The 23116-nt window shown below is 32.2% G+C and overlaps 4 protein-coding genes and 2 non-coding genes across 12 annotated transcripts; 4 read left to right on the forward strand and 2 right to left on the reverse strand.

Moving 5' to 3' along the window:
- Positions 1–1331: 1331 nt before the first annotated feature.
- LOC123689894 lies at positions 1332–1450 on the forward strand. Its single transcript, XR_006750761.1, has one exon. It is a non-coding gene; the product is annotated as a 5S ribosomal RNA (ribosomal RNA).
- A 3711-nt stretch (positions 1451–5161) lies between these two features.
- Positions 5162–5280, reverse strand: LOC123689893. Its single transcript, XR_006750760.1, has one exon. It is a non-coding gene; the product is annotated as a 5S ribosomal RNA (ribosomal RNA).
- Positions 5281–8156: 2876 nt separating this feature from the next.
- On the forward strand, positions 8157–12239 carry LOC111000570 (E3 ubiquitin-protein ligase Hakai). 2 transcript variants are annotated; one of them, XM_022270058.2, is made up of 8 exons: positions 8157–8646; positions 8874–9061; positions 9215–9289; positions 9397–9498; positions 10088–10186; positions 10444–10584; positions 10744–10870; positions 11593–12239. In XM_022270058.2, the coding sequence occupies exons 1-8, from the start codon at positions 8439–8441 to the stop codon at positions 11733–11735; spliced, it is 1083 nt and encodes a 360-aa protein (XP_022125750.2). In that variant the 5' UTR covers positions 8157–8438; the 3' UTR covers positions 11736–12239. The 2 variants fall into 2 exon arrangements, with proteins under 2 accessions (XP_022125750.2, XP_022125749.2); XM_022270057.2 differs by having other exon boundaries at positions 8158–8646; positions 10741–10870.
- LOC111000569 (transmembrane protein 115) lies at positions 12012–14265 on the reverse strand. Its single transcript, XM_022270056.2, has 4 exons — positions 13728–14265; positions 13457–13652; positions 13169–13345; positions 12012–13047 (listed from the first exon to the last, which is right to left on the reverse strand). Exons 1-4 carry the CDS (start codon positions 14236–14238, stop codon positions 12825–12827), a joined length of 1107 nt encoding a protein of 368 aa, XP_022125748.2. The 5' UTR covers positions 14239–14265; the 3' UTR covers positions 12012–12824.
- A 165-nt stretch (positions 14266–14430) lies between these two features.
- On the forward strand, positions 14431–16213 carry LOC111000574 (NAD(P)H-hydrate epimerase). Of its 4 annotated transcripts, none has more exons than XM_022270064.2 (4): positions 14431–14576; positions 15107–15318; positions 15406–15729; positions 15913–16213. In XM_022270064.2, exons 2-4 carry the CDS (start codon positions 15140–15142, stop codon positions 16142–16144), a joined length of 735 nt encoding a protein of 244 aa, XP_022125756.2. In that variant the 5' UTR covers positions 14431–14576; positions 15107–15139; the 3' UTR covers positions 16145–16213. The 4 variants fall into 4 exon arrangements, with proteins under 4 accessions (XP_022125756.2, XP_022125757.2, XP_022125755.2 ...); XM_022270065.2 differs by lacking the exon at positions 14431–14576 and adding an exon at positions 14725–14795; XM_022270063.2 differs by lacking the exon at positions 14431–14576 and adding an exon at positions 14741–14908.
- A 605-nt stretch (positions 16214–16818) lies between these two features.
- On the forward strand, positions 16819–20549 carry LOC111000581 (protein tramtrack, beta isoform). 3 transcript variants are annotated; one of them, XM_022270086.2, is made up of 7 exons: positions 16819–17283; positions 17497–17661; positions 17996–18121; positions 18431–18600; positions 18767–18895; positions 19366–19477; positions 19839–20549. In XM_022270086.2, the coding sequence occupies exons 1-7, from the start codon at positions 16992–16994 to the stop codon at positions 20117–20119; spliced, it is 1275 nt and encodes a 424-aa protein (XP_022125778.2). In that variant the 5' UTR covers positions 16819–16991; the 3' UTR covers positions 20120–20549. The 3 variants fall into 3 exon arrangements, with proteins under 3 accessions (XP_022125778.2, XP_022125776.2, XP_022125777.2); XM_022270084.2 differs by having other exon boundaries at positions 16820–17283; positions 17939–18121; XM_022270085.2 differs by having other exon boundaries at positions 16823–17283; positions 17939–18121; positions 19845–20548.
- Positions 20550–23116: the final 2567 nt, after the last annotated feature.

Raw genomic sequence — 23116 nt, forward strand, 5'->3', positions numbered from 1 at the left:
TGTTGTCATGTATTATTTTTATGGTTGTATAAGTGTAACCTGTTGTGGATGCATCCAATGTGTTTGTATTGTGTTTTATTTTTGACTTTGTTTTTATTATAAGGATGTATCTGTTTGGTTTCCCAATAAATAAATAAATAAATAAATAAACCATTATTATTATTTTTCATTTTATTTTATTTACTTTACTTTTCCACCAGACTTCATTACTGACACTGCAAAATTTTACTATTTTTTTTTCTTCTAACCATAGTATTATTACATACTCATTCTTTTTATGCGACTGAGGCGCAAACTAGCTGCTGAGGCAGAATGATCTTTACTGCGCACACACATATTACACACTTGAAACGTACCTTGTCCTTAAAAAAAATTATATATCATTCTTTTTTATTATTATTTTTTTATTTTTTTCTGTGTGTGTTTTGTTAGTACTAAATGTTATGTCTGTCTATGTCTTAATGGTTTACGCGCCATCAGAGAAAGTGTCATACGTTAAGACTACGCTATAAATACATTTTAGTCCCATGAGATTGACTAGTCACATAAGACAGTCATATAACAGAGTTTTTTTAAGTTGAAACGACAAAATATATAAATTCTGAAATCAAACACATGTTTAAAATATTCCAAAGTGGTAAAGTTTAAACTTTGTGTCTTAAAACTCCGCAATATTGGAAAATTAAAAAGCTTTCACAGATTAGATAGAGATATGTCAAACAGAAGGCGTAGTGTAAAAGCTTGTTCAATGTCAAGTGTCGATACAAAAAAAAATAACATATTCTTATTTTAAATTCACGTGAGACATAACTCGTGGCTAGAACGGTCGGGATTGAAGTTTATGGCTTCAGTTAAATACCAGTGCGTAATGCCCATCACTCGGTTAACAGGTCAAGGAAGACCAGGTTTAATTTAGAACCAAGGTTTAAACAGCACTATATTACGGCTCCAATTTAGTCTGAATAGAAATCCAACCAATATTGGTAATATGTTAGGGCTAATTTTATATACGTTCTGCATAGGAATTCTAAAAATGGTGGTTATGTAAAATTTAAAAACAAATTTGTTGTGTAATGATTGTTAAGTAATACAAATATTTATTTATATACAATTAAAAACAAAAAGATAACATTACACAGCGTTCCCAGGCCACCCAGCCAATTATGTACCTACTGACTGCGCCCTACGTTGCTTAACTTTGGTGATCGCACGATGACGTGGTATGGACGTAAACGACCTTCATTTGTATGTAAGGTATTATAAATGCGTCGAAAATGAAAATTGCTGATAAAAAAAAGTAGAAGCTATTTATAAATTTCAAAGTTTAAGTCGCCAACGTCCATACCACGTTGAATACACCGGTTCTCGTCCGATCACCGAAGTTAAGCAACGTCGGGCGCGGTCAGTACTTGGATGGGTGACCGCCTGGGAACACCGCGTGATGTTGGCACTTTTATATATTTTTAATTGTTAGGATAATAATCGTAATCGTTATACGACACTCTACATCATTTTAAAACAATTTAAGGTAAACGACAATGTTATTCAATAATGTTTATTTGTCGATGCACTATTGCGTCGCTACGTTTGTCACTAACCTATCTTTATCTTAATAGCCAAGAATAATACACTATGCAAATTGCAAACGTAAATAAATATTGCGTCAGAATAGAGAAATATAGAAAAGGTCAGAAGCACTCCGGATAACATCTCATTATAATATACCTACTATTGTAACGTTTACTTTAACCCTAAAGTATCCTTGAAAAAAACAATAGTTTTTTTATATTTTGTTTATTCAAGCATACTAGTACTTGCACAAATAAATAACATGGTCAAATACAAGTTCTCGTTAAACAAAATACCTACAATCATTTTTAATAAGTTCTTAGGTTCTACATCAGTTTAGAATAGCAGCTTTCTTTCGATAATTTTTTTTGTTCATGTGACACCCACAAGCCAAAATGTAATATAAAATAAATATATAATATATATAATATAAAATAAATAAATAATAATGCTTCAAGCAGCGTTATAATTGCACCATACTTATATATCTTTCTCATCTCTTTGTTTCAGGCGAGAAGTGCTGTGCTTAATATTTATAGGGAGATGCTTTTGTATTAGATAACTCTTCCTGTGGTATTCCAGTTATCTGCTTTTACCCACCGAATCCACTTGAACGGGAATGTTACCTGTGTTATGTACCTCCCTGTACCATAGTACAACCTTGGTACAGATAAAAGATCACAAAAAAACACAAATAAGTCAAACTGCAAAATTTCCGTTCCCAGATTAAGAACACTATATATTTGCATAACTACTATGAATGACCTTATATTGTATTAATAGACATAATTGATTGTTTTTCAATGTTTTTCCTCGAAGAAAACGTCATATATTTGTTAGTCGAGTCGTGTCACCTTAGATAGGGAATTTTAATTGCAGCCAATCTAATGACTGCTAATTTTGATGTTTTTGGTTATGCAATCTTTCTTTTTGCAATAAAAAATCTTGTTAAGATACAACAACACAAATACATATATAATATATTCTTCAGTTTTTAAGAGGGCTAAATACTTAATATTTTTGAAGTGAAACTTCATTGCGCATGAGGGTAAAATTTTTACGTATGATACGCAATAATAATAATATTAGCGTCACGAAGATGTGCAGCGTTTTTGTCGAAGGGTGAGAGCGTTTGAGACCGACTGAGAGAGAGTGAGAAAAATCTCCATGGAGCGAGAGTAGGTATCTAGTCTATCTAGTAGATGCTATCTGTGAGAAAGATCGAGAGAGGGAGTGAGTTTAATTTAAATATTAGAACTTTAGATGACAATTCTGTCGCATAACGTCTGGTGTAGTAAACCCAGATTGTTTATTTATTTATTTTTATTATCACTAGCACGTATACAGAGTGTAAACAGTGTGAATATAGAAATACATAGAGTGATCATATACTGGTCCATGATCATCTATTGGGGCTTTTAGCTTAGTAATAATTAATTTACAAAGAAATGTCACTTCTGACATGTGTACTTTGTACACACGCACTTTTTTTATACAGCAGGAGGAACAGCAGGAGCTTACATGATGATAAGTGATAACCCCGGCTATGAATACTGACACTGCCGGAGGGCACGCAACTTCCTTGCCGGCCTTAATATATTATGTACCTATCTATCCTATATTATCATGATTTTTATTTGTAATGGGTACAAATAAAATAAAATTTCTCTTATTTTAAGATTTATATCTTAGATAAATTTTTATCATCTTTTATTAGGATTTAGGAAATAAAATTACAACAGTGTAATCGGCAAGACATCGTTTTCAAAACAGGAGTGAGAAAAATTAAACAACAAATAAAAGTTGCTTGTGATACAGAATTCTTAAAGCTACGTACACCGTTCTAAAATCAGTGGCGATATCGGGACGGATAATAAAAAATAATAAAATTAGGGTACGATTTGTACACATAAGGCAACCTAGGGTGCTTCCCCCGATATTGCCTCTGATTGGCCGTGTCGACTCGATAGACGTTTCTATCTAGTTTCGGCTCATAAAAAGTTTTTTATAAAGCCTTTGATTTACTCAAACTAGCTTCACGCTTTAAAATTTGCCAACCAGCGTTTTGAAGCTGTCTGGAGGGCGTGTTAAAATGATCTAGACACTCAGGCATTGTTTGAACCCCATTATGACCTAGACAGGAACTTTTTTGGCTTTTATAATGTTTCAGGCGCTTCAGGGCGTCTTTTATACAAAGTTTCATTTGAACTTTTGTATCTAGTATATATAGCCTTCTCAAACTCTTAAGTACATACTGTATGTTACAGTTGAGCCGCTCGGTTCAAAGATACTTTATTACTCAAATAATTACATTCACTTAGCGAGAAAATTTGGAGTTGGTTAGTTATGTACATGTGTTATGAAATTATTTGAAGCTATGTAAAATAAAAATATTAGTTTCTAACAATATGTACATTATTATTTACAAAAGTGCAGGTAGCTCGCATTAATGTTACAACATGCATTTTGTGGCTATAAATAAATGCTAGAAAGGCCTTTATGATGTATTGTAAAAACATTAATAAATATGTTAGTATAACATACATTGATATATGTATGTATTTTAATACTGCCATTTTATAGGTATGTTGTCAATGATATTTACTTTTAAAAGCTTTTTCTTTTAAACTGGATGAAAATGTATTAATTATTTGTGCGCCTTGATACATAATACTTAGTTTTCCATTATTAGTTCTTGGTCGTATTAAATATAATTTATGAATATTTCTAAATTAATATTTTATATCTGATTTCTCTGTAAAGAATAGATTTATATGAATCAATTTGTTAATAATTTTGTGTATTAAAACCTTGATGAATAAAACCGTTTAAAAATATAATGACTTGACACGAATCGTATTATTCTTACTAAAACAACTTTAAATTTCGTTTGTTTGTTTGTAAACTTCTACGTTCCTATCATATCCTCTTCAAACAAGTGATTTTTACTTTCTGTCTTGAATCGTATATTATGATATTAATTGTGATTCCTTTTATATTCTCTTGTTTCAGTTAAGTAATTTAACATTATTGTATTGTATCATTGCACTAGTATCGCATTTCGTGCACTGCCTTCTCCCTTCTAAGATTCTGAAACGAGACTCGTTTGTGAAGTACCCGCAGCGATAAACCTAATAATAATAGACAATAATCGAGTTACAGAGACACTGGATTAATAATAATTAACTGATAGAATGCTCCGTAAACTAATCCGTGATTCTTTAATGAAAACATCGATTTTGATGAAATGTTGAAAAAAAATCAATGGTTTTCCTTTCCATTTCACAAAGTTACACATTACAATGAACCAATAATATTGACTTATTGGCGCCAATATTCTAAAACATCCGCATAACAGTTTTACAAAATTATAAACTGATTAATTTACAGTTAGTGGTTTACTAATTTATTGGTACAGATTCAATTAAGCATTATCAATATTTACAATCCTAGTAGTGTTCCAACTACATAATATAAACTGTATTATCTACTGATTTTGAAAATGTATTGAGGATCATGAAGTTGCAACGTTTTCCGATACGAAGCTGAACTTATGTCAGATTTTTAGTGATAACTACAAAAGTTAAAAAAAAGCCAACATCACGCGGTGTTCCCAGGCGGTCACCCATCCAAGTACTGACCGCGCCCGACGTTGCTTAACTTCGGTGATCGGACGAGAACCGGTGTATTCAACGTGGTATGGACGTTGGCAATTAGAAATGCAAAATTGTCTATCATGTTTTGTTTTATTGTATGTTGAACATAATTATTATTTATGAAAGTTCATTCAATAAAACTGTGTACCTATAGAAATATGTATTTGATTTTGACATCCTTAGTGATAGACCTTATAATATTACCTATAAAACGTATAACGCCTTTAAGAGTTACAAGGGCACTGGATTATTATTAATATGCCATTTTTTACCATTATTAACGGATGGAAACCTCGGTCGGTGACGATCGAAGACCATCAATAGATCGTAAAAAAAATGTATGATTAAGTAATATCCTTACTTCAAATATTGTAAATATTTATTATACTATGTACCATAATTGTACTCCATTTATTTAGTGTTTACTTTAGTTGAACGATTTCGTTAAACATGTAAATAATAATACAAATAATATATAATACATAATACAAAAACATACTTATTTAAAGTCTCACTTTACGGTTAGTCTTTAGACAGTCACAAAACACGCATGTTTTACTAAACACTGACCCCAATGAACTCGGTTACTTCTGAGGAACTGAGCGCATCAGAATATTAATAGTTTTGGCACACGTACATAGTACATTTACACTACTTTTTGACGTTGTACTTTTACAACATTTACAATTATATAGCAAACTAGCTGACATGGCAAACGTGTTATTGCCATCTATATCATTTATAATAAAAAAAGGGGTTGATCGTAGAGGGTTGAAATTTAACAAAAATTAATCTAAAAATTAAAAAATATATACTTAGAGGTGGACTACCCTTAAAATTTAGGGGGATGAAAAATAGATGTTGTCGGATTCTCAGACATACCCAATATGCACACAAAATTTCATAAGAATCGTTCAAGCCGTTTCGGAGGAGTTTAACCACGAACACCGCGACACGAGAATTTTATATATAAGATTTACACATGCTACTCTGTGTCAAGCCAAAGAAATTCTAAACAAATGTTGACATAAAGCGTTATATGTTATGCCACATGATGATTATGTACAGTCCAAACCCGACTTAATCCCCTTTCTCCATTATACGCAATCCACTAAATAATTTTTTAGAGGCATTCTTTAACTAACATGTAACATAATTTTCGGATTCAATTAACCGATCACGAAGTATAAAACGATAGAATTATTATGTTAATAAATTATATATAGCCAGTCATTCGATAAAAACCGTAATTATTAAACGAAGAAAGCAATCGATAGCTCTTGCGCAAGTAGATATGTTCCTCAATCACGTTGTAACTGCTTAATGATTCTGCAAGTGATCGCAGAACACACAATTGATTAAAGACTAAAAATAGATATTTTCCTAAACAAATTTACTCGTAGGTACAATCTATAACTAAAATAGATATTATAATATTCGATACTATCATTTCACGTGAGTTATTTAATAGCATCATCGCGAATGTTCTTTGCTTCAAGGAAGCAAAAGTTTGCCAAAATTTATTTTTATTTTTAACTCGTTATCGGTTATTCATTCCGAACTTTTTAACAACTTCCCGGTTAACTTACGGTTGAAAAATTTATAGTACTTACGACTAGCCCATGCGACTTTAATATAAAAAGAAGATAATCGCAAACTATCCTTCCTGATTGGTTTTAATATGTGAGTATTAAAATCATAACACTCTAAACCGCTCTGGTTTCCCCAAACTTTTTTGTGTCGTAGACCCTTTGCCATGTTTTTCCGTGTTTGGTAGATCCCCTACTTACCTAATATTGATTTCCTCTAAATTTCTAACTGTAATGAAGTTTATTGTTAAAATCTCAAAGTAAAAGCACATGTTCATTTTTACATTTATTAATTATTTTTTTTTGATTTTACAAGTTCAAAATGTATTGCGACCACAAAGCGAATACTTACCAACATCCTACAACTTACACAATTTTATAAACATATATAATATTTTTTTTACTTCATAGGTACTTTTATAAACAATGTATTTGTTTTATAAGATAGTATGATGTAAGTAAATAGGTACTATCAGTGTATGTGTTGAGATCCACTATCCTGGACCCCCATTTTCATTTCATGGACTCCCAATTTTTTTTTTCGCTGACGTAGACCCCTAGGGGTCGATATAGACCACTTTGTGAATCGCTGCTCTAAACAGTATCTGTGTTATAGAATAAATGCAAAACAACACAAATTAACAGATTTGCATACTGCTGTTTTTTTATTTGGCGTCTTAAAGGTTTAGTTGAAACGATTTTAATTAATTCCATTCAAAACTAAAAAAATAATGCCTTACTATATGCAAACTAATATGTCAGGTACTAGTTCATCACGTATAATTAATAACAATTCACATTACCAGCTTGCAGTTTTAGAGCGTCAACCGGCCATGACCGCTTTGTGGTCGCCATCGCCCATCGACCTCTCGCACATCGAACTCTTACGTAACCAATAAAAACAATCATTAATATGAACCTATGCATTCACATCCTCAGTCATAAAAATATATTCCTTATGTGGAAAGTTTATAGTATATAACTTGAGAAAAATATCTATATATTATGCAATAAAACATCAAAAAACTGGATTTTAGCTTACATTTTCTATAGGAGGGAAAACAATAATTTTAATTATTTAAATAGTTCTAAATAACGTCATCTAGCGGCATAAACCAATATTATTATTTTAATTGGTTTCCTTAATCTGTTTATTTAATATTCATTCATTTTCTTTAGTTTCAATCATAATTTTAGAGTATGTAATTACGAACCTTAGAACAACTTTCATAAATATTTACATTTTCCTTTATTTTTTCAGTTTCTGTATCATCATTTTCTTTAATATTCGTCATCTGTCAACAAAGTGAGATGCAAGAATCTGTCAATTGTCAATACCATATATATTCCTTATACTTATGCTAGAGATTAAACATAATATATCTATTTCAAAAAGTATTTTTGTGTTTGTACAAGCTAAAGCAATTCATTATAAATTAATCCTTCTCTTGATTGGATATGAGAATCTACAATCGACATTACTTATTTGAGAACTGATAAAGTCACAACTGTGGTACTATTGACATTACTGTAAACCGGTATAAAAGATAGTTCTTGTCTTTTCGACTTAAGTGTTGTCAATAGTGAGGATATTATCATTCATCGGATTGGACATAAGTCTTAAATGAATAGTGAAAAGAGAAATGCCCGCGGTCGCGGTCGTGGTCGCGGCCGGGGAAGAGGTCGTGGCCGTGGACGAGGTAGAGGGAAAAAGGTACCAAAAGTGATGTCGTCTGATGAAGAAGATTGCTCCATGGAAGAAACTGCACAAGACCAAGAAGAACCAGCACCTGAAGATAGTAAAGATAATGAGGAAAATGAACCTGCTAAATGTAAGTTTCATATTGTAGTTGAATTGTCTCTGAGGTCCTTCAAATTGTAATAAAAATATTGATATAACTTATAGTTAGTATAAATATTCATGTTGTATGTACTGGTACATTTATGTTTAAAATATACAATAAGGTTTTGTTTTAATTCTAAATACAGTCTACATTTTACTATTAACTAAAATACTTAATTTACCTGTGCTTAAGACTAATAATCTAATTTTTTACAGTGGAGGTGCCCTCAGACATATCACAGTTGGAAGCGCCAGTGTTCACTACAATACAGCGAGGACCACCAGAGCCCATGTTGCGACTGGAATGGAATCATAGAGCTAATCTCATTGGGGAGAAAGTTTTGAATCCTATGATATACTGTTGTGATACATGCTCGAAACCTATTCTGATTTATGGAAGAATGGTAATTGCTATCTTACTTTAAATCAATTATTGTAAACTTCAGTGCTTAAACAATTTATAAATAAAATTAGGATATAAGAAGATAAAGCTTTATTTTATTACTTTGATAAAAATAATAAATTATATTTAAAATAACTACATATCTGGATTTCAGATACCATGTAAGCATGTTTTTTGCTTATCCTGCGCCAGAGCAGAACACACTCATTGTCCTCGCTGTAAAGAAAAGGTAATTGTTAATAGTTTTTATCTTTTCTATCATGAAATAGTACAGTAAACAGTTTTCATTGAAAATTGCTTGTTAATTGTCCATTTCTGTATTCAACATTTTTTCAGGTTTTACGAGTTGAACAGACTGGCTTGGGAACAGTTTTTATGTGTACACATTCTGGATCAAGATATGGCAATACTGGATGTAGAAGAACATATTTGTCACAGGTACTGAAATTTTAACGATCATTATTCCTAATTTGTGTAATATAAAATTAATGTTAAACCATAAACAACTGCATAGCTGGCATTGGATTATGTGTCTAGTGTCATCAAACTGTCCTTTTGTTTCGTCCTGAAAAATATGAATATAATGTACACCCACATAATAAAAGAAATACAAATTTGTATTAAAACTTATCAAAATAAAGCCATATTTACAACTTTCATAACTTACATAGTAATAAGAATAATAATAAATAGAAGACTAAAACAAATTAAAAGTTTGGTCCCCGAGGCAGTGTATCTTCAATGCTGGCAGCAGCCAGGAGGTTGGCTTTACTTGCTAAATTGTGATATTTATTACTTAGGCAGGGAAAGAATAAGCTTTTATAAAATAATACAATTTACATATACATATTTAAATCAAATCTCTTTTTGGTGGAAGTGACTTGATATGAATATATACATTTTGAATACTGATTAGATTTTGTCATTATTAAATAATACCATTGACTGATGTATCTATGACTTTAATAACTCTATTGAACCACGCTGTTGCCATTTCTGTACCTCAAATTACATAATATGTTTTCAGAGAGATCTACAGGCCCATATAAACCACCGGCATGTATCAAGTGGAGGTGATGCCAAGCCGGAACCTGAACCTCCTGTTACTATTGTAAAACCTTTATCGGTATGAGCATTTTATTTCGATTTAAAAAGTTATTGTTAAAACTTTTTTACCAAGCAATTCAAACAACCGTGTTGTATTTATTATTGCTATACATTGTTAAATGGCAAACTCGATATTGGAAAAAAAATTCCCTTCATAGTGAAAAATGATTTTTTTCAAAGCTGTAAAATATATAATTCATTATTTTAGATTTTTGTAAATAAAATATTATTCACTCTTATGTATAAATTATTAACTTAGGCTCTTATTTATTGCAGGTACCAAGTAAAGCGGGTGATCCTAGAGCCCATACCACTGCGCATACGCACACAGCAGAACGTCCAAGAGCGTCTCGTGCAAATCTTATAGCAGTTCCAATACATGATCATACTGAACATACATACTATCCATATTATCAAGTGAGTTCCCAAATATTATTTGATACCCACCAACATCACTTAACATTATTATTTTTAGGATGAGTCTGGGTTTCAACAAACATTCCTTTTATGTCAAATATATAAAAGAACATATTTTTGGCTCAACTTTCTTTTAATTTACGAAAAATTTATCAGCAGAGTCCCCAGCCAGTCCCAGCCCCAGCAGTGCCAGTGTCGACTGTGAATGTCTTAACTCACAACATGGCTGTTCCACCTCCATACTATCCCGCTGCGTATACTGGGCCTGCGCCATATGTTGGACCTGGTGAGTTATTTTCCTTATATCATGACCCACATACACACCATCACGTACACACACACACCATTACACAACACAACCAATTTAGGTTTAATTAATTAAATTTAATCAGTTAATTGTATTAAATACCTTGTTTGTTTGTTCCCTTTTTTAAATCTTTTTATTATAATGTATCATGTATTCCGTTTGTGGCTATGTTCTTGGTGTATTTGTTTGTTATTATATGTATTTTGTGTTAGCTGTAGGAGTACTATATAAATAAATAAATAAATAAAGTATTTGATCAATACATATTACATCCTGCCTTTAGGATATAAAGTATGCTAAATAAATAGACAAAAGAATCTGCGTACACTTAGGTTTAAGTACTTGGGAAGCTATTAAAGTATTAAATCTTATCTGCTTTTTGCAATAACAGGTGTGTAGGCAAGTCCCTTGATATAAGAGGTGTCCAGTTATATATTTAACACATTGTTGTAATATACAAAATATCAGTGATAGGTTGTAATATAATAAATGTTGACAAATTGAAAAAAAAATTGAAATTTACTGTTTCAATTGACCAGAATAAACTGTTTATTAAGATTTAAACAATGACGATTAATTTTTATTTGTAAAACATAATATAGAATACAGGGATGTGGGATGTATGTTTTGTCTCATTGTTTTTACTTAGCTTGCATGTGTACTGTACTAAACCGTTAAAAAAATTTATTTCTCATACTCAGGAACAACTATGAGCGCTAATGTAACACCACCAATGGGAACTCCAGTACCATTACCACCCAGTACTCTTGGAGACACAACAAGATGGCCAGAGACTTATCAGCCGCCCACACAACAGTGGCCTCAAAGTCACTATTACAGATAGTATTAGCAAGTATAATATGTCCATGAAATGCCTTATGCCTGTTAGCAGAATATAAATTTTTGCATGGCTGTAGACCAGTTTAAACCAATGTATATAAAATAAAATTAAATCAGGAAATAAAACTACATAGTACATATGGTACAATAACTAATTGAAATAGAAGTGTATAAATATAAATTGCTCTAAGACCTTATTATATGAAACAGACCAATAATTCTTTATTGACAACCTTCATTCAGAATTTAAATGACAAACTACACAAAATAAAAAATAAAATTAATCAATAATTAGTTATTTATTTAACACTATTACATAATATTTACAAACATACCGCACATTTACCATTAACATACACAACTGACAACAATTGAAAAAATATAAGTTTAATACCAGAAATATAAATACATTGAAAGTAATTAAAAAGTAGCAATGTAGGACTTTCTGTGCTCTATTATTTTTATTTCAAAATAAAGTATGTCATGCAGAATCAATTCCCGACTTTTTTAAAAATAACTGTATAGCTTTGTTCAAAGGTTTCTTAACCTATCAGTCCCTATTCACGTCACTGCCAAACATTTTTATCCTACACTGAAACTGAAGAATCTTGAAACAATATATCTAACTTAGAAATAGTATTGTTTTTTATCAACTTTGTGAAGGTTAGCTAATAACAAATAACCTTTTTATATACATTTTCATATAGAAAACAATCTATGGATTTCAATCTTTAACTTTGTTAAAGTGACTAATAACAGAGATAAAGATAATTATTAGCTATAGATAATTTGTGTTGTGTAACAAACCATTTTCAGGAATATGTAGTACTACCAAATCTTTTGATTATGATTTAAGAAAATCTGTATTACATTATTGTGTACTACAATCAAATATTCAATTCATGAGACAAATAATCTGGAAATTGATAATTTTTCTTTGGTTTTGGACAAAACATGTTGTACCAAATTTACTTATATGCAGTACTAGTTATAAAGAACAAAATGAAATGGTATTGACACAGAACTATTGACATTAAAATCAATCAAATTCTGCAAAAAACATGTCTAGTGGATCCAAGACAAGTGACAAAGATCATGAAGTCTTAGTTGTTGGTGGTGCATCAGTGCCAATGTCCACTAAAGTAGCTTCTGCAGGTGATGAACTACTTTCTGGTTCAGTCGGAAACTGCGGAATCACATGAGAGGACTGCATTTTCCTCACAGCATCTATGTTAACTTTTGTAGATAAGTTCTTTTGCCTTGTTTGTTCAGATGTTTTAGATAACCTTTCACTCAAGGCTTTAAGCGCAATTTGCCTAGAAGCAAAAGATTTATGATTAACTTTAGTGCACAGTGGTTTTAAATACTTTGTAATATTGTACATAACTTCATGTTTTATTATTGATTCTTCTAATAAATGTAATTAAAATAACATACCGCCTTCTCTCCATATCCTGTGGTTCAACACCTGGCATTGTGATTGTTACCCCACGAGGACTAAGTGCGAGATGAACTCTCCTCTGACTAGGTGAGCATAAACCTAATCTTACAAAGCAACGATGAATTGGACTTAAAATTCCTCTTAAAACAGGCTGGAGAACAGTAGGGAAGAAGCTGAAATGAGGAAAAGTCTTGATTTAATGTCTAACATTCTATAATGTTAAAAATTGGCTTAAGTAAAAAAAAGTTGAGCTTAGAATTCTTATCTTCCATTTTAATACTCACTTATCAAAACTGAAATTATCAGCCATATCACCTCTGGAACCATTACTATGACGCTGCCAGAATCTTAGATATATCCATGAAAGCAATGTACCACTACCCCACATACAGGGGTAAGTTCCTTCTAAGGCACCCACAGCCCAAAATATAATTGCTAGTATTAGAATCAAGAGTGGAAGTGATCGGTTTGTAAGTTTACCTGAAAGACTCCACAAATTAGAACCGAGGCTGAATTCACTGTATAACAATTATTTAACATAAAAATAATTAATACCTAAAGGGGTTTTAATCAATAAATGGTCTGGAAGTATTTGTTTCACAGCTACACTCACTGCTGCTAAATATCCTGCGAGTCCGTGTACGTGTATATCGAAGAGATACGATGTTTCTTGGGTCCACATAAATATCATCAGATAATAAAACGTCGTCAGGAATGCTACACCAATATTTGTTAACATAAAAAACTTCATCATCTCTATTTGACCCCATAACGGTTCGATCAGTTTTCCGCACAAACCTACCGTTATTACATCTATAATCACCTCCCACAAATGTATTTCAAGAAACCAAAAGGTAAAAGTGGACCATAATTGAAATGAGGGAGGTAATAAATAACCAGGGGTAACGCTGAGCACATTGATGACATCCTCGGAAAATGATAATATGTAACCTATTACTACTACAACACAAATAAATTTAACTGAAGGCGATGTATTTCCTAATAATGCTGAAAATTGTTGGCGTAAATATGGTATATTACGACTAAACGCTCGCAGCGTAGCCATTTTTATAACAAATCATATTTGACACTGACAGTCCATGTCCTACGTTGCATCAAGTTAAAGTAGATACAGATTAAATGATAAATTATCAATTGAGGAGAAAACTGCCAAACCTTGCCGCTAGTATCGCTGGTATCGCTTGTTACTTGACTTTACAAATGTAAACAAAGGTCAAATCCCCTACTTTTTTATTTAAAAAAAGATAAACATGATTCCGTCGTTGGTATAAGTTTTTACATATGTTAAGGATTTCATTAATTAGTATTTTCTATTTTTCTCGTAGTGTAATGAATATAAGCTAACTTATTCTATTGGTAGTGGTAAATAAATCACCTAACAACGTAAGTTATTTTGATTTATTTATTATAAAAAATATACCAAGGTAAAAACAAAAAAAAACCAAAACAAATATATATATAGGTATTAGTAAAGTAAACAAGTACACTTATGAACGTCAAAAAATTAATCTCTCTCTATTTTATCAACTTTACTTCTACATACTTGATCTGTGCAATACTAAAAAGTAAAACCAAACAAACTATGAGCAGAGTGCATACCAGGTCATAAAATTATAATAAAATAAATATTAAAAACACAGAACTCAAAAGTTATTTGTCATTCTTGTGTACTAATCTCAATGTTATTTAATAAATTAATTAGACCCGTTTTATTGGTACGGAGATTTGTTTATTGAATACTTAAATATTATATTATTTATTATTGTAGGACAATTATTAGATTTCAGACAAGAAGAATAACAAGGTTCTCACTATTGTAACCAATTTAAGATTAGCATGTTTACTTGTTCATAAACATTTATTGCATGTGAATTTCAAAACCGTATATGGAATTAAATTGTATATTATTCTAGGTAAGGATTGCAAATACTTGGAGCTACACCAAAATGGCTTGTACTGGAGAAACATGTAACCTTACAAGAAATATGTCTTATTTAAGTCAAGAAGATGCTGCAGCTTTAGATCAAGACTTATTCAATGAATATAAGTTTAGTGTAGATCAACTTATGGAATTAGCTGGATTAAGTGTTGCAACAGCAGTAGCCAAAGTTTATCCAGTGACTTCGTAAGATACTATATTAAGAACCATTACTTTTTTTTAAATCAACTGCAATAATTTAACCTATTTATTAGCATTTATATCTTTTTACAGTTGTAATACGGCACTAATTGTTTGTGGACCAGGCAATAATGGTGGTGATGGGTTGGTAGCTGCTCGACACTTGACATTATTTGGCTATTCTGTAGCAGTATACTATCCAAAAAGAACTCCTAAACCCTTATATGATAATTTGTTATGGCAATGTGAGAAGTTTGGGGTTAATATTGTAGAAAACCTGCCTCCATCTAATGAATTAAAGAATCATTACAAACTGGTTGTAGATGCATTATTTGGATTTAGTTTTAAACCACCTGTGAGAGATGCATTAAAACCAGCTTTAGATGCCTTAATTTACTGTGGATTACCCGTTTGTAGGTATGTTTGTAGTTTAGAGTTTACAACTGTAAAACCCTTTTTTATAAGCTGAATTGAACAATACTTAACATCAATTAAGTTATTTAAATAAGACTAAGAATGTAACATTTAAAAAGTATAAAGCTATTAGGATTTTGCTATAATTAAACATTTAGATGTTAAAAAATTTTCTTTGTATTTTAGTGTGGATATCCCAAGTGGATGGGATGTAGAAACGGGTCCTGATTCAGATGCTGCATTGAAGCCAACATTAATTATTTCCCTATCTGCCCCAAAGAAATGTGCGAAGCCGGAATTTATCAAAGGTGCTAGACATTTTTTAGGTGGCAGGTTCCTTCCTCCTGGTATTATACAAAAATATAACTTAATTCTCCCTCTATACTCTAATCAAAATCAAGTTGTTGAATTAAGCTAACATATTATGAAATTATCTGAAAAGTAATCATGAGCCAATACAAGATCATATTAAACTTTTTAATACAAACATGTAAAATTTAATTTATCACCTTGATGGCTGGAAATCTTCCACAGTCCGTTTTACAAGGCATTTTATTTTGCGAACTAGCGAACTGTGGATAGATTCCCGGTCTTCCCTGAGAAATACGACATTCAAAATTCGAGCGTGCTGCTTTCTCAGAGGCTGGAAACGCACCCACGAAAAATGGGTGTCTATGGGCATCGATGACTGCGCTGTAACTTTCGATTGGGTCAACCAATTATGAATTTTGATGATTCAAAGGTCCAGTTCTGACAACTAAAAAGCGGTTTAGTTTATTACGGTATATACGGTATAAAACGTATATTTACAGTATTAAAAATACAATTATTTAATAGATACCTATTTGTGACGTTTATATTTGGTCGGATTCGTGCTAAAAACATGTACGATTTCAATTTACCAGAAAGTAATAATGAATATATTAAAAAACCCTCTTCACTCTTAAAAAAAGTACGGAAATCTACGAATTTTTCTTATAAAATTTATATGTACTAAATCAAATTTCTAATCTGGCCTACGTAATTTTCAAATTCCGGGTTGGCAACACTGCCGAAATGTGCACAGGCAATCTTCATAGTGTTCATAGTTCATAGACTTCGTAGTTCGTTCATACTTCATAGTCAGTTCACGGCTTTACGCGCATCAGAAAGCGCGTACCTATTGTACACGCAGTATGAGTATGCGCGCAGAAAAATACGCTAGACTTTAACCGCCCTATAAATCATTTACGGATACAGTAAACTAGACAAGGAAACCTTATAAAATGACATCGACTGACACATATCAGTTAAAATGGAATTCTCACAGCTCCCATTTAAATGGTTTCCTAGCATCGTTGCTATGTTCGGAGCGATTCACGGATGTGGTCCTTTGTACCATGGATGGGTCTCAGATACCGACCCACAAATTCATCCTCAGTTCATGCAGCGTCTACTTCAGCGGTCTTTTCGAAGGACAACGTTCAGTGACGCGTATGGGGGAAATACTATACGTAGTACTCCCGTCGGAAATATCTACAAAAGCCTTGAAGATTCTCGTAGAGTACATGTACAAAGGTATGTAAATTTATCCTTATTTTTAAAAAGAAAAATTAAAAATAGAATGCTGAAAAATTTAAATAATAACCTACCGTTTTAGTTGTAAATTAATAAACAATCAGGATCTGCTATAGTTTTTCTTATTTAAGCTTCACCAAGTATATTAATTTAATATAATAATTTATTTTTTTATTAACATTTGCTGGTTTAATTATAAATTAATATTTGCAGGTGAAACCACAGTCTCTAATGGAGTGTTAGACATGGTATTAAAAGCAGGAGAAGTGCTAAAAATTAGGGGATTATGCCGACAGACAGATGAGATTGGAGGTGATTCTACATCTGCTGAGAAGACTACTAGCCCATCATCTAAGCAAACTGAAAAAACAAAAGAAGGTTTCAAAACATTTAATCCAATACAGGGTCAGGGTGGGAGGTGTGTCATTTTTGTATGAACTTGTATCTGTTTGTTGTCTGTTCTGTTTATATCTGTTTAATGTTATATGACATAAACAAGTACATTATTAATATAAATAAATAATGTGTACTAAATAAATAAATATTATAATAGTTTTAGTTGATGTTATTTTTATAACTAAGTTTTGTAAGATAGACTTAAAAATCATGATATATCTGGTACACATAGTAAGAAATGAACCTTGTGCAATTGCAGTAGAAACCACTACATCCACTATCACAATGCCCACACCAACTATCAGATTGGCTTTAGATGATACCGAAGAAGGACTTCCAGCTAGGATTGTAAAAATAAATGTTGTAGAAAAAAAATATGGAAAGAAACAAAAGATGGAGACTTCTGAAGAAAGTAAGGAAGATGCTGGCTCTCATAGTTCAAGTAAGCTCTATTCATAATGTAAATAAGGCTTATAATAGAGGTCTTTATATGTTAGTTCAACAGGGCAACCGGGGCTACATCCCTGAGGCCCCATAAAATAGAGACTGTTTTTTTTAAATTTCTTTTGTACATACTTTAGGGCCACCGGGGTCTGCACTCCTTTGTTGCCCGGACCCCTCCAGACCTATTAATGCAGATCTGTGAATGACTCCAGTATGTCAAAAATGGAGTTTAACATCTCATAGCTTTAATAATGATTCATATTTTTATACACTACATATTCAATTGAAAATTTAAAAATATTTAAAGAGAAATCAAGTCAACGTAACCCGGTTGTGGAAGTCCATGTGAAAGGAGAGCCAGAATGGGATGCAAGCAGCATGGAGGAAGAAGAGAGTTCCATCGCAGAGATGTGCCTAGCTGAGATGAGTATCAAGTCGGAGCCATCTGATGGTGTAGATGTAGAGGAAGAGCGACAGGTAGGATTTTCTATAATGTAATATTTTTACTCATATGGTCTACTATACTCGGCACGGCCTATATAGGCTTTAAAGACCCAAGACCAGTTAGTTTGTATTTGATAAATAATGAATAAAACAGGCCCAGAATGTATCCCTTGCATTAGGAAGTCTTATTTAATTTCAGCTCTACAGACCACTGTCATGTGAGCTTTGCGCTGAAGTGTTCTCGGTTCCCGCTGCATGGGTCAGGCATGTGCAGCATCATGCGGAAAATGATCATCATCATGCTCGGAAAAGGAAGCGACGATCAGATGTTAGTGAGAGTTGTTTATGATTTAATGTTTCAAGCTAAAGATGTATGTTTGATCCCGTGTATCTCAAGAGATGATATAAAAATTTAATAATTTTTTTTTTGAGATTTGTTTTTATAGAAACACTGTAACATGTAATTTTTGAAGTTAAACTTCTCTAGGCGCGTGACGGTAAAATTTTTACGGACCGAAGAGGTAGCGTTTTTCTGGAAGATAATGGAGAGAGCGATATATAAGTAGTAGTAAATATAAGGAAAATCGCATAACGTTTTGTGCAGTAAACGCAGATTTTTATTTATTTATCTTATGGATATAGATTAACAAATAAGGTCATAAGGTACATTATCATCTATTGGGGCTTTTACCTTACTAATAATTAATTTACAAAGAAGTTTAACTTTTGACAAGTGTATGTTGAATTACTATACGATATTTAATTGAAATTTAAGTCAAAACGAAAAATAAATTTCAGAGTGACGACACAGAAGAAACGACAGCTTTACTCCGCTGTGACCTTTGCCAGAAACATTTCCCGAACCCAGCCGAATGGGTGAGACACGTACAAAGCTCGCACACTGAGACAGGTAATTATAAAAACATATATTTTTTACGATTTACCTATGGAATATCATAATATGGCAACGTTCTTTTTTTTTCAATTTACTTTAACCTTTTCCTAGCAAGGAAGAGACTTTATTATATACTACTATGTACTTTAATTTGCTGGAACTATATTCCATGGGATGCTTTTTGCATTTTCTGCCTTGGAACATAAATTTTCTTAAGTGCCCGTTCTTTTGTAAAATAGCCAAATAGATGAATTTCTCATACCGAGATGATCATTGTTAACTTCTAAAAAAATATTTTCGGTATATTATAATATAATATTCCTTAAAAAATTAATCAGTCTATGCCGTTTTAACTTAACAACTCTCTTTTCATCACCGATAGATCGATCGAAGGTACTGGAGAGGCTTCTTCCTGATCCTAATGAAGTCAATCGATGCAGTGTTTTGAAAGTGAAGCATGAACTCACCAAAATAGAAAAGACCCGAACGAGGCAAAAGAAAGTTGGAAATATCATGAAGGAATACACCGAAGTGGCAAGAAAGGAATGCAAAGGCTGCAAAGCCCTGAAAAAGAGAGTGCAGACGATTTATGAATGTAAGCAATGTGAAGGTTCTCCAGGCTTTTGTACAAAATGTTTCTGTCAGGCACACTCATAAGTTTTTTATTGTAATCTAACTTATATCTACATCTATATATATATACTATAAAAAATTACTTCATTAGGAGCATGAAGGTATTTTTTTACGGATGAAACGAAATAATAATATTGGCGTCACGCCGGTGTGCAGCGTTTTTGTTGAAAAGGGAGAGAGCGATTGAGAGTAAAAAGGGCAAAGGCATTCATTAATGCATTCATGCTACCTTTGCCCTTTCTCACTCTCAATGAAATTGCTTCAGAAAAGAGTCATGGAGCGTTAGTAGGGAGTAAGTAAGTGAGAAAGATCGAGAGAGAGAGAGAGAGCGAGAGGTGGAAGAAAGTGAGACAGGAGATCGATAAAAAATACACGCTATTGATAGATGTATTTGTTTAGTTACGTATTATAACTTTAGATGACAATTCTATTATATAACATTGTGCAGTAAACGCAGATTTTTTTATTTATTTATATTACCAATAGCGGGTATACAGTGTGTAAACAGTCTCAATATAGATTTATAAATACATGAAGTGATCATATACTGGTACATGATCATCTATTGGAGCTTTAACTTTTGTAATATTTAATTTTCGTACTTTTTTGTGTAGCTAACTCACCGTCATTCAGAGATACATTTTTCAGTTAAACTTATAATTAAGTATAATGTTTTTGATTTCATTTTCGATAATGTTGATGGTAATGCTACTTTGTATAGATTGTTTTATATCTTCTTAAATAAATAATTCTCCAGATGCATATATTTTATTTACTTACTATTTAATTTTAAGTCACCAGATGATGAATATTATGACATTAGCACGCAAACCTCTCTCGCGGAACAAATATCTATAATACTGCCATCCCTAGCTCTCGTATCCGGCACCCGGCGTTGTATGCCGACCGCGGGATCCGAAAAATGTTTTTTGATACTTATGAACGTCAAAATAAGAAATATACATTAAATGCTTCTAATTTTCCATTTACTGCCAGTTAGTTCTCAAGTCAAGGGCGAAGAATAGAATAGAAGAACTGGCAATAAACTTTCCACCACTCTTTTTAATCGCCAAGTTTTTTTCTTTTACACAACGTTTGTAAGGAGATGCAACCTTACATTACACCATGTTCCATATACATCTTGAGTAATAAAGATTTATAAAATAAAATAGAAACAAAGATTTGTCCACTTTCAGCAGGAGGATCACACACTTACATTCTCTCGTGTACCCCCTTGCAGGTATCTAATTTGAAGCATCCATAAAGTTATTCTTATCTGTTTTTTACTTTTTACTACAAATCATGGAGTTTCACTCCATCATCAACTTATGTTAACATTACGTTCCTCAAAATATTCGATATTAAAGATAAGTACAATAAACATAATGATAGCGTTCTGAAGAAGCTGAAAAAAAGTTCAGAGGGTGCAACCTGGATACCATCCATCATCAGTCATCTGGTTAGGGGTGTTCTATTACGGGCCAACTGAGGTTCATTTTTACGAAAAGGGGGTCAAAACCAGTGCAGAAGGGTACCAAGATCGGATCTGCTTATTTTGATAAGCAGATCCGATCTTGGTACGGTAATTAAACAAAGACCTGTACGGTAATTGCGGGACATCACTTCGTGTTCCAGAAGGTCTCTGCGCCTACACACAAAGCCAAGACCACCCAGGCCTATTTACTATACCCATATAACATAATGGAATATTAAGGAAAAAAACAACATTTATTTCAATAGATTCTTACATTACTAAAATATGTTTGAAACCCTACAAAATAAACTATACTATGCTAATGAATAATATTGTCTACAAACAATTACGTCCTTAACTTTTTAAAATCTAATTTAAATTTTCAAACTTCAATACCAGTTTTTCATAAGTCAAACTAAGTTTTTTATTTCTTAATACGAAATGTTTGCTGTTTTAATTTAAATGAATTATTTAATGAAATAATATTCTATATAAAATAGCACAATGCTTCTTAATATAGCAATGGGCTGTCAGAAAATGAAACGTTCCATTCCTTTAAGGTACTAAAATCATATTATAACAAAAAAACATAAATTATCATATTTATTCATTTGGATCGAGAACTGTAACGTTTTTATTATTAAATACAAATAAAAATATTTGTTACTATACAGTGTCTTAATTTTTTGATTTTTTGCAATCTTTAAGTATGCTTGAACAAACATATTGCACGTACGAAACGCGGTCGAGAGTGGAGGATCACGAAAAATATTACTTGCAAACTTTCGTCGAATAAACAGTCGGATAGCAGATTTTTTAATATTGGTATGAAGATTGTATATCGAACTTTAGATATTTATTTTTATTTATTTCAGAAATACACACCTTACAGCCTATGCTAATACGATGTCGAGAAACATTTAATAAAATATAATAAAGTACATAAAAATGAAACACAAAATATACACAATATCGCTACTGTGAATTCACTCTGCGAACATACAAATATGTCGATAGTGTCGGAACCAGCATTCAGTAGGCGCAACGTCCTGGATAACGGGGATCTGTGCAACAGACTGGTTCTTGCCTCTGGTATCGCAAATAATCTAGGCCTTCGCCGTCGCACATATCCCATAGGTACTAATAAACCCAGTTCTTTGAGTACACTCGGGTTGCACACTACACCCCTCAAGACTTTCAGTAGTTAGTAAGTCCCGTCTGGTTTACAATTTATTGTACCCCACCATTCATATGGATCAAACCAAGATTGATTCCGCAGCAGCCGCACACAATTTGAGGCTCGCAAGCGGTGGTTGCGCGCAGTCACGCTGTAAACCAGTGAAGATTTGAATAAATGTTACACCTATTGATTTTTTTAAACTAGCTAAATCAGCTAGATCTTCAATAAAACTTTTTTTTCCATTACAATTATATCTATTTATGTCGTATTTATACACACATTTATATAAATACCATTGTGTCTAATTAAATGTATACATTTTTTAAAGACGTTTTACATCTAATATATGTATAACATATATTATGTT

Source organism: Pieris rapae, chromosome 16 (assembly GCF_905147795.1).
Source record: "Pieris rapae chromosome 16, ilPieRapa1.1, whole genome shotgun sequence".
Classification (NCBI taxonomy): Eukaryota; Metazoa; Arthropoda; class Insecta; order Lepidoptera; family Pieridae; genus Pieris; species Pieris rapae.

Bases quoted from the DNA above. Each gene is read 5' to 3' on its own strand.
- LOC111000570 (XM_022270057.2), top strand. From the start codon at position 8,439: ATGAATAGTGAAAAGAGAAATGCCCGCGGTCGCGGTCGTGGTCGCGGC. The intron at 10,187-10,443 runs GTATGAGCATTT...TATTTATTGCAG, and splicing joins CTATTGTAAAACCTTTATCG to GTACCAAGTAAAGCGGGTGA. The intron at 10,871-11,592 runs GTGAGTTATTTT...TCTCATACTCAG, and splicing joins TGCGCCATATGTTGGACCTG to GAACAACTATGAGCGCTAAT.
- LOC111000569 (XM_022270056.2), bottom strand. From the start codon at position 14,238: ATGGCTACGCTGCGAGCGTTTAGTCGTAATATACCATATTTACGCCAA. The intron at 13,653-13,727 runs GTATTAATTATT...GGAGTCTTTCAG, and splicing joins ATTGATTAAAACCCCTTTAG to GTAAACTTACAAACCGATCA. The intron at 13,048-13,168 runs GTATGTTATTTT...TTTTGCTTCTAG, and splicing joins CAGGATATGGAGAGAAGGCG to GCAAATTGCGCTTAAAGCCT.
- LOC111000574 (XM_022270063.2), top strand. From the start codon at position 14,873: ATGTTATTTAATAAATTAATTAGACCCGTTTTATTG. The intron at 14,909-15,106 runs GTACGGAGATTT...ATATTATTCTAG, and splicing joins TAATTAGACCCGTTTTATTG to GTAAGGATTGCAAATACTTG. The intron at 15,730-15,912 runs GTATGTTTGTAG...TTTGTATTTTAG, and splicing joins TGTGGATTACCCGTTTGTAG to TGTGGATATCCCAAGTGGAT.
- LOC111000581 (XM_022270084.2), top strand. From the start codon at position 16,992: ATGACATCGACTGACACATATCAGTTAAAATGGAATTCTCACAGCTCC. The intron at 18,896-19,365 runs GTTAGTGAGAGT...AATAAATTTCAG, and splicing joins AAAGGAAGCGACGATCAGAT to AGTGACGACACAGAAGAAAC. The intron at 19,478-19,838 runs GTAATTATAAAA...TCTTTTCATCAC, and splicing joins AAGCTCGCACACTGAGACAG to CGATAGATCGATCGAAGGTA.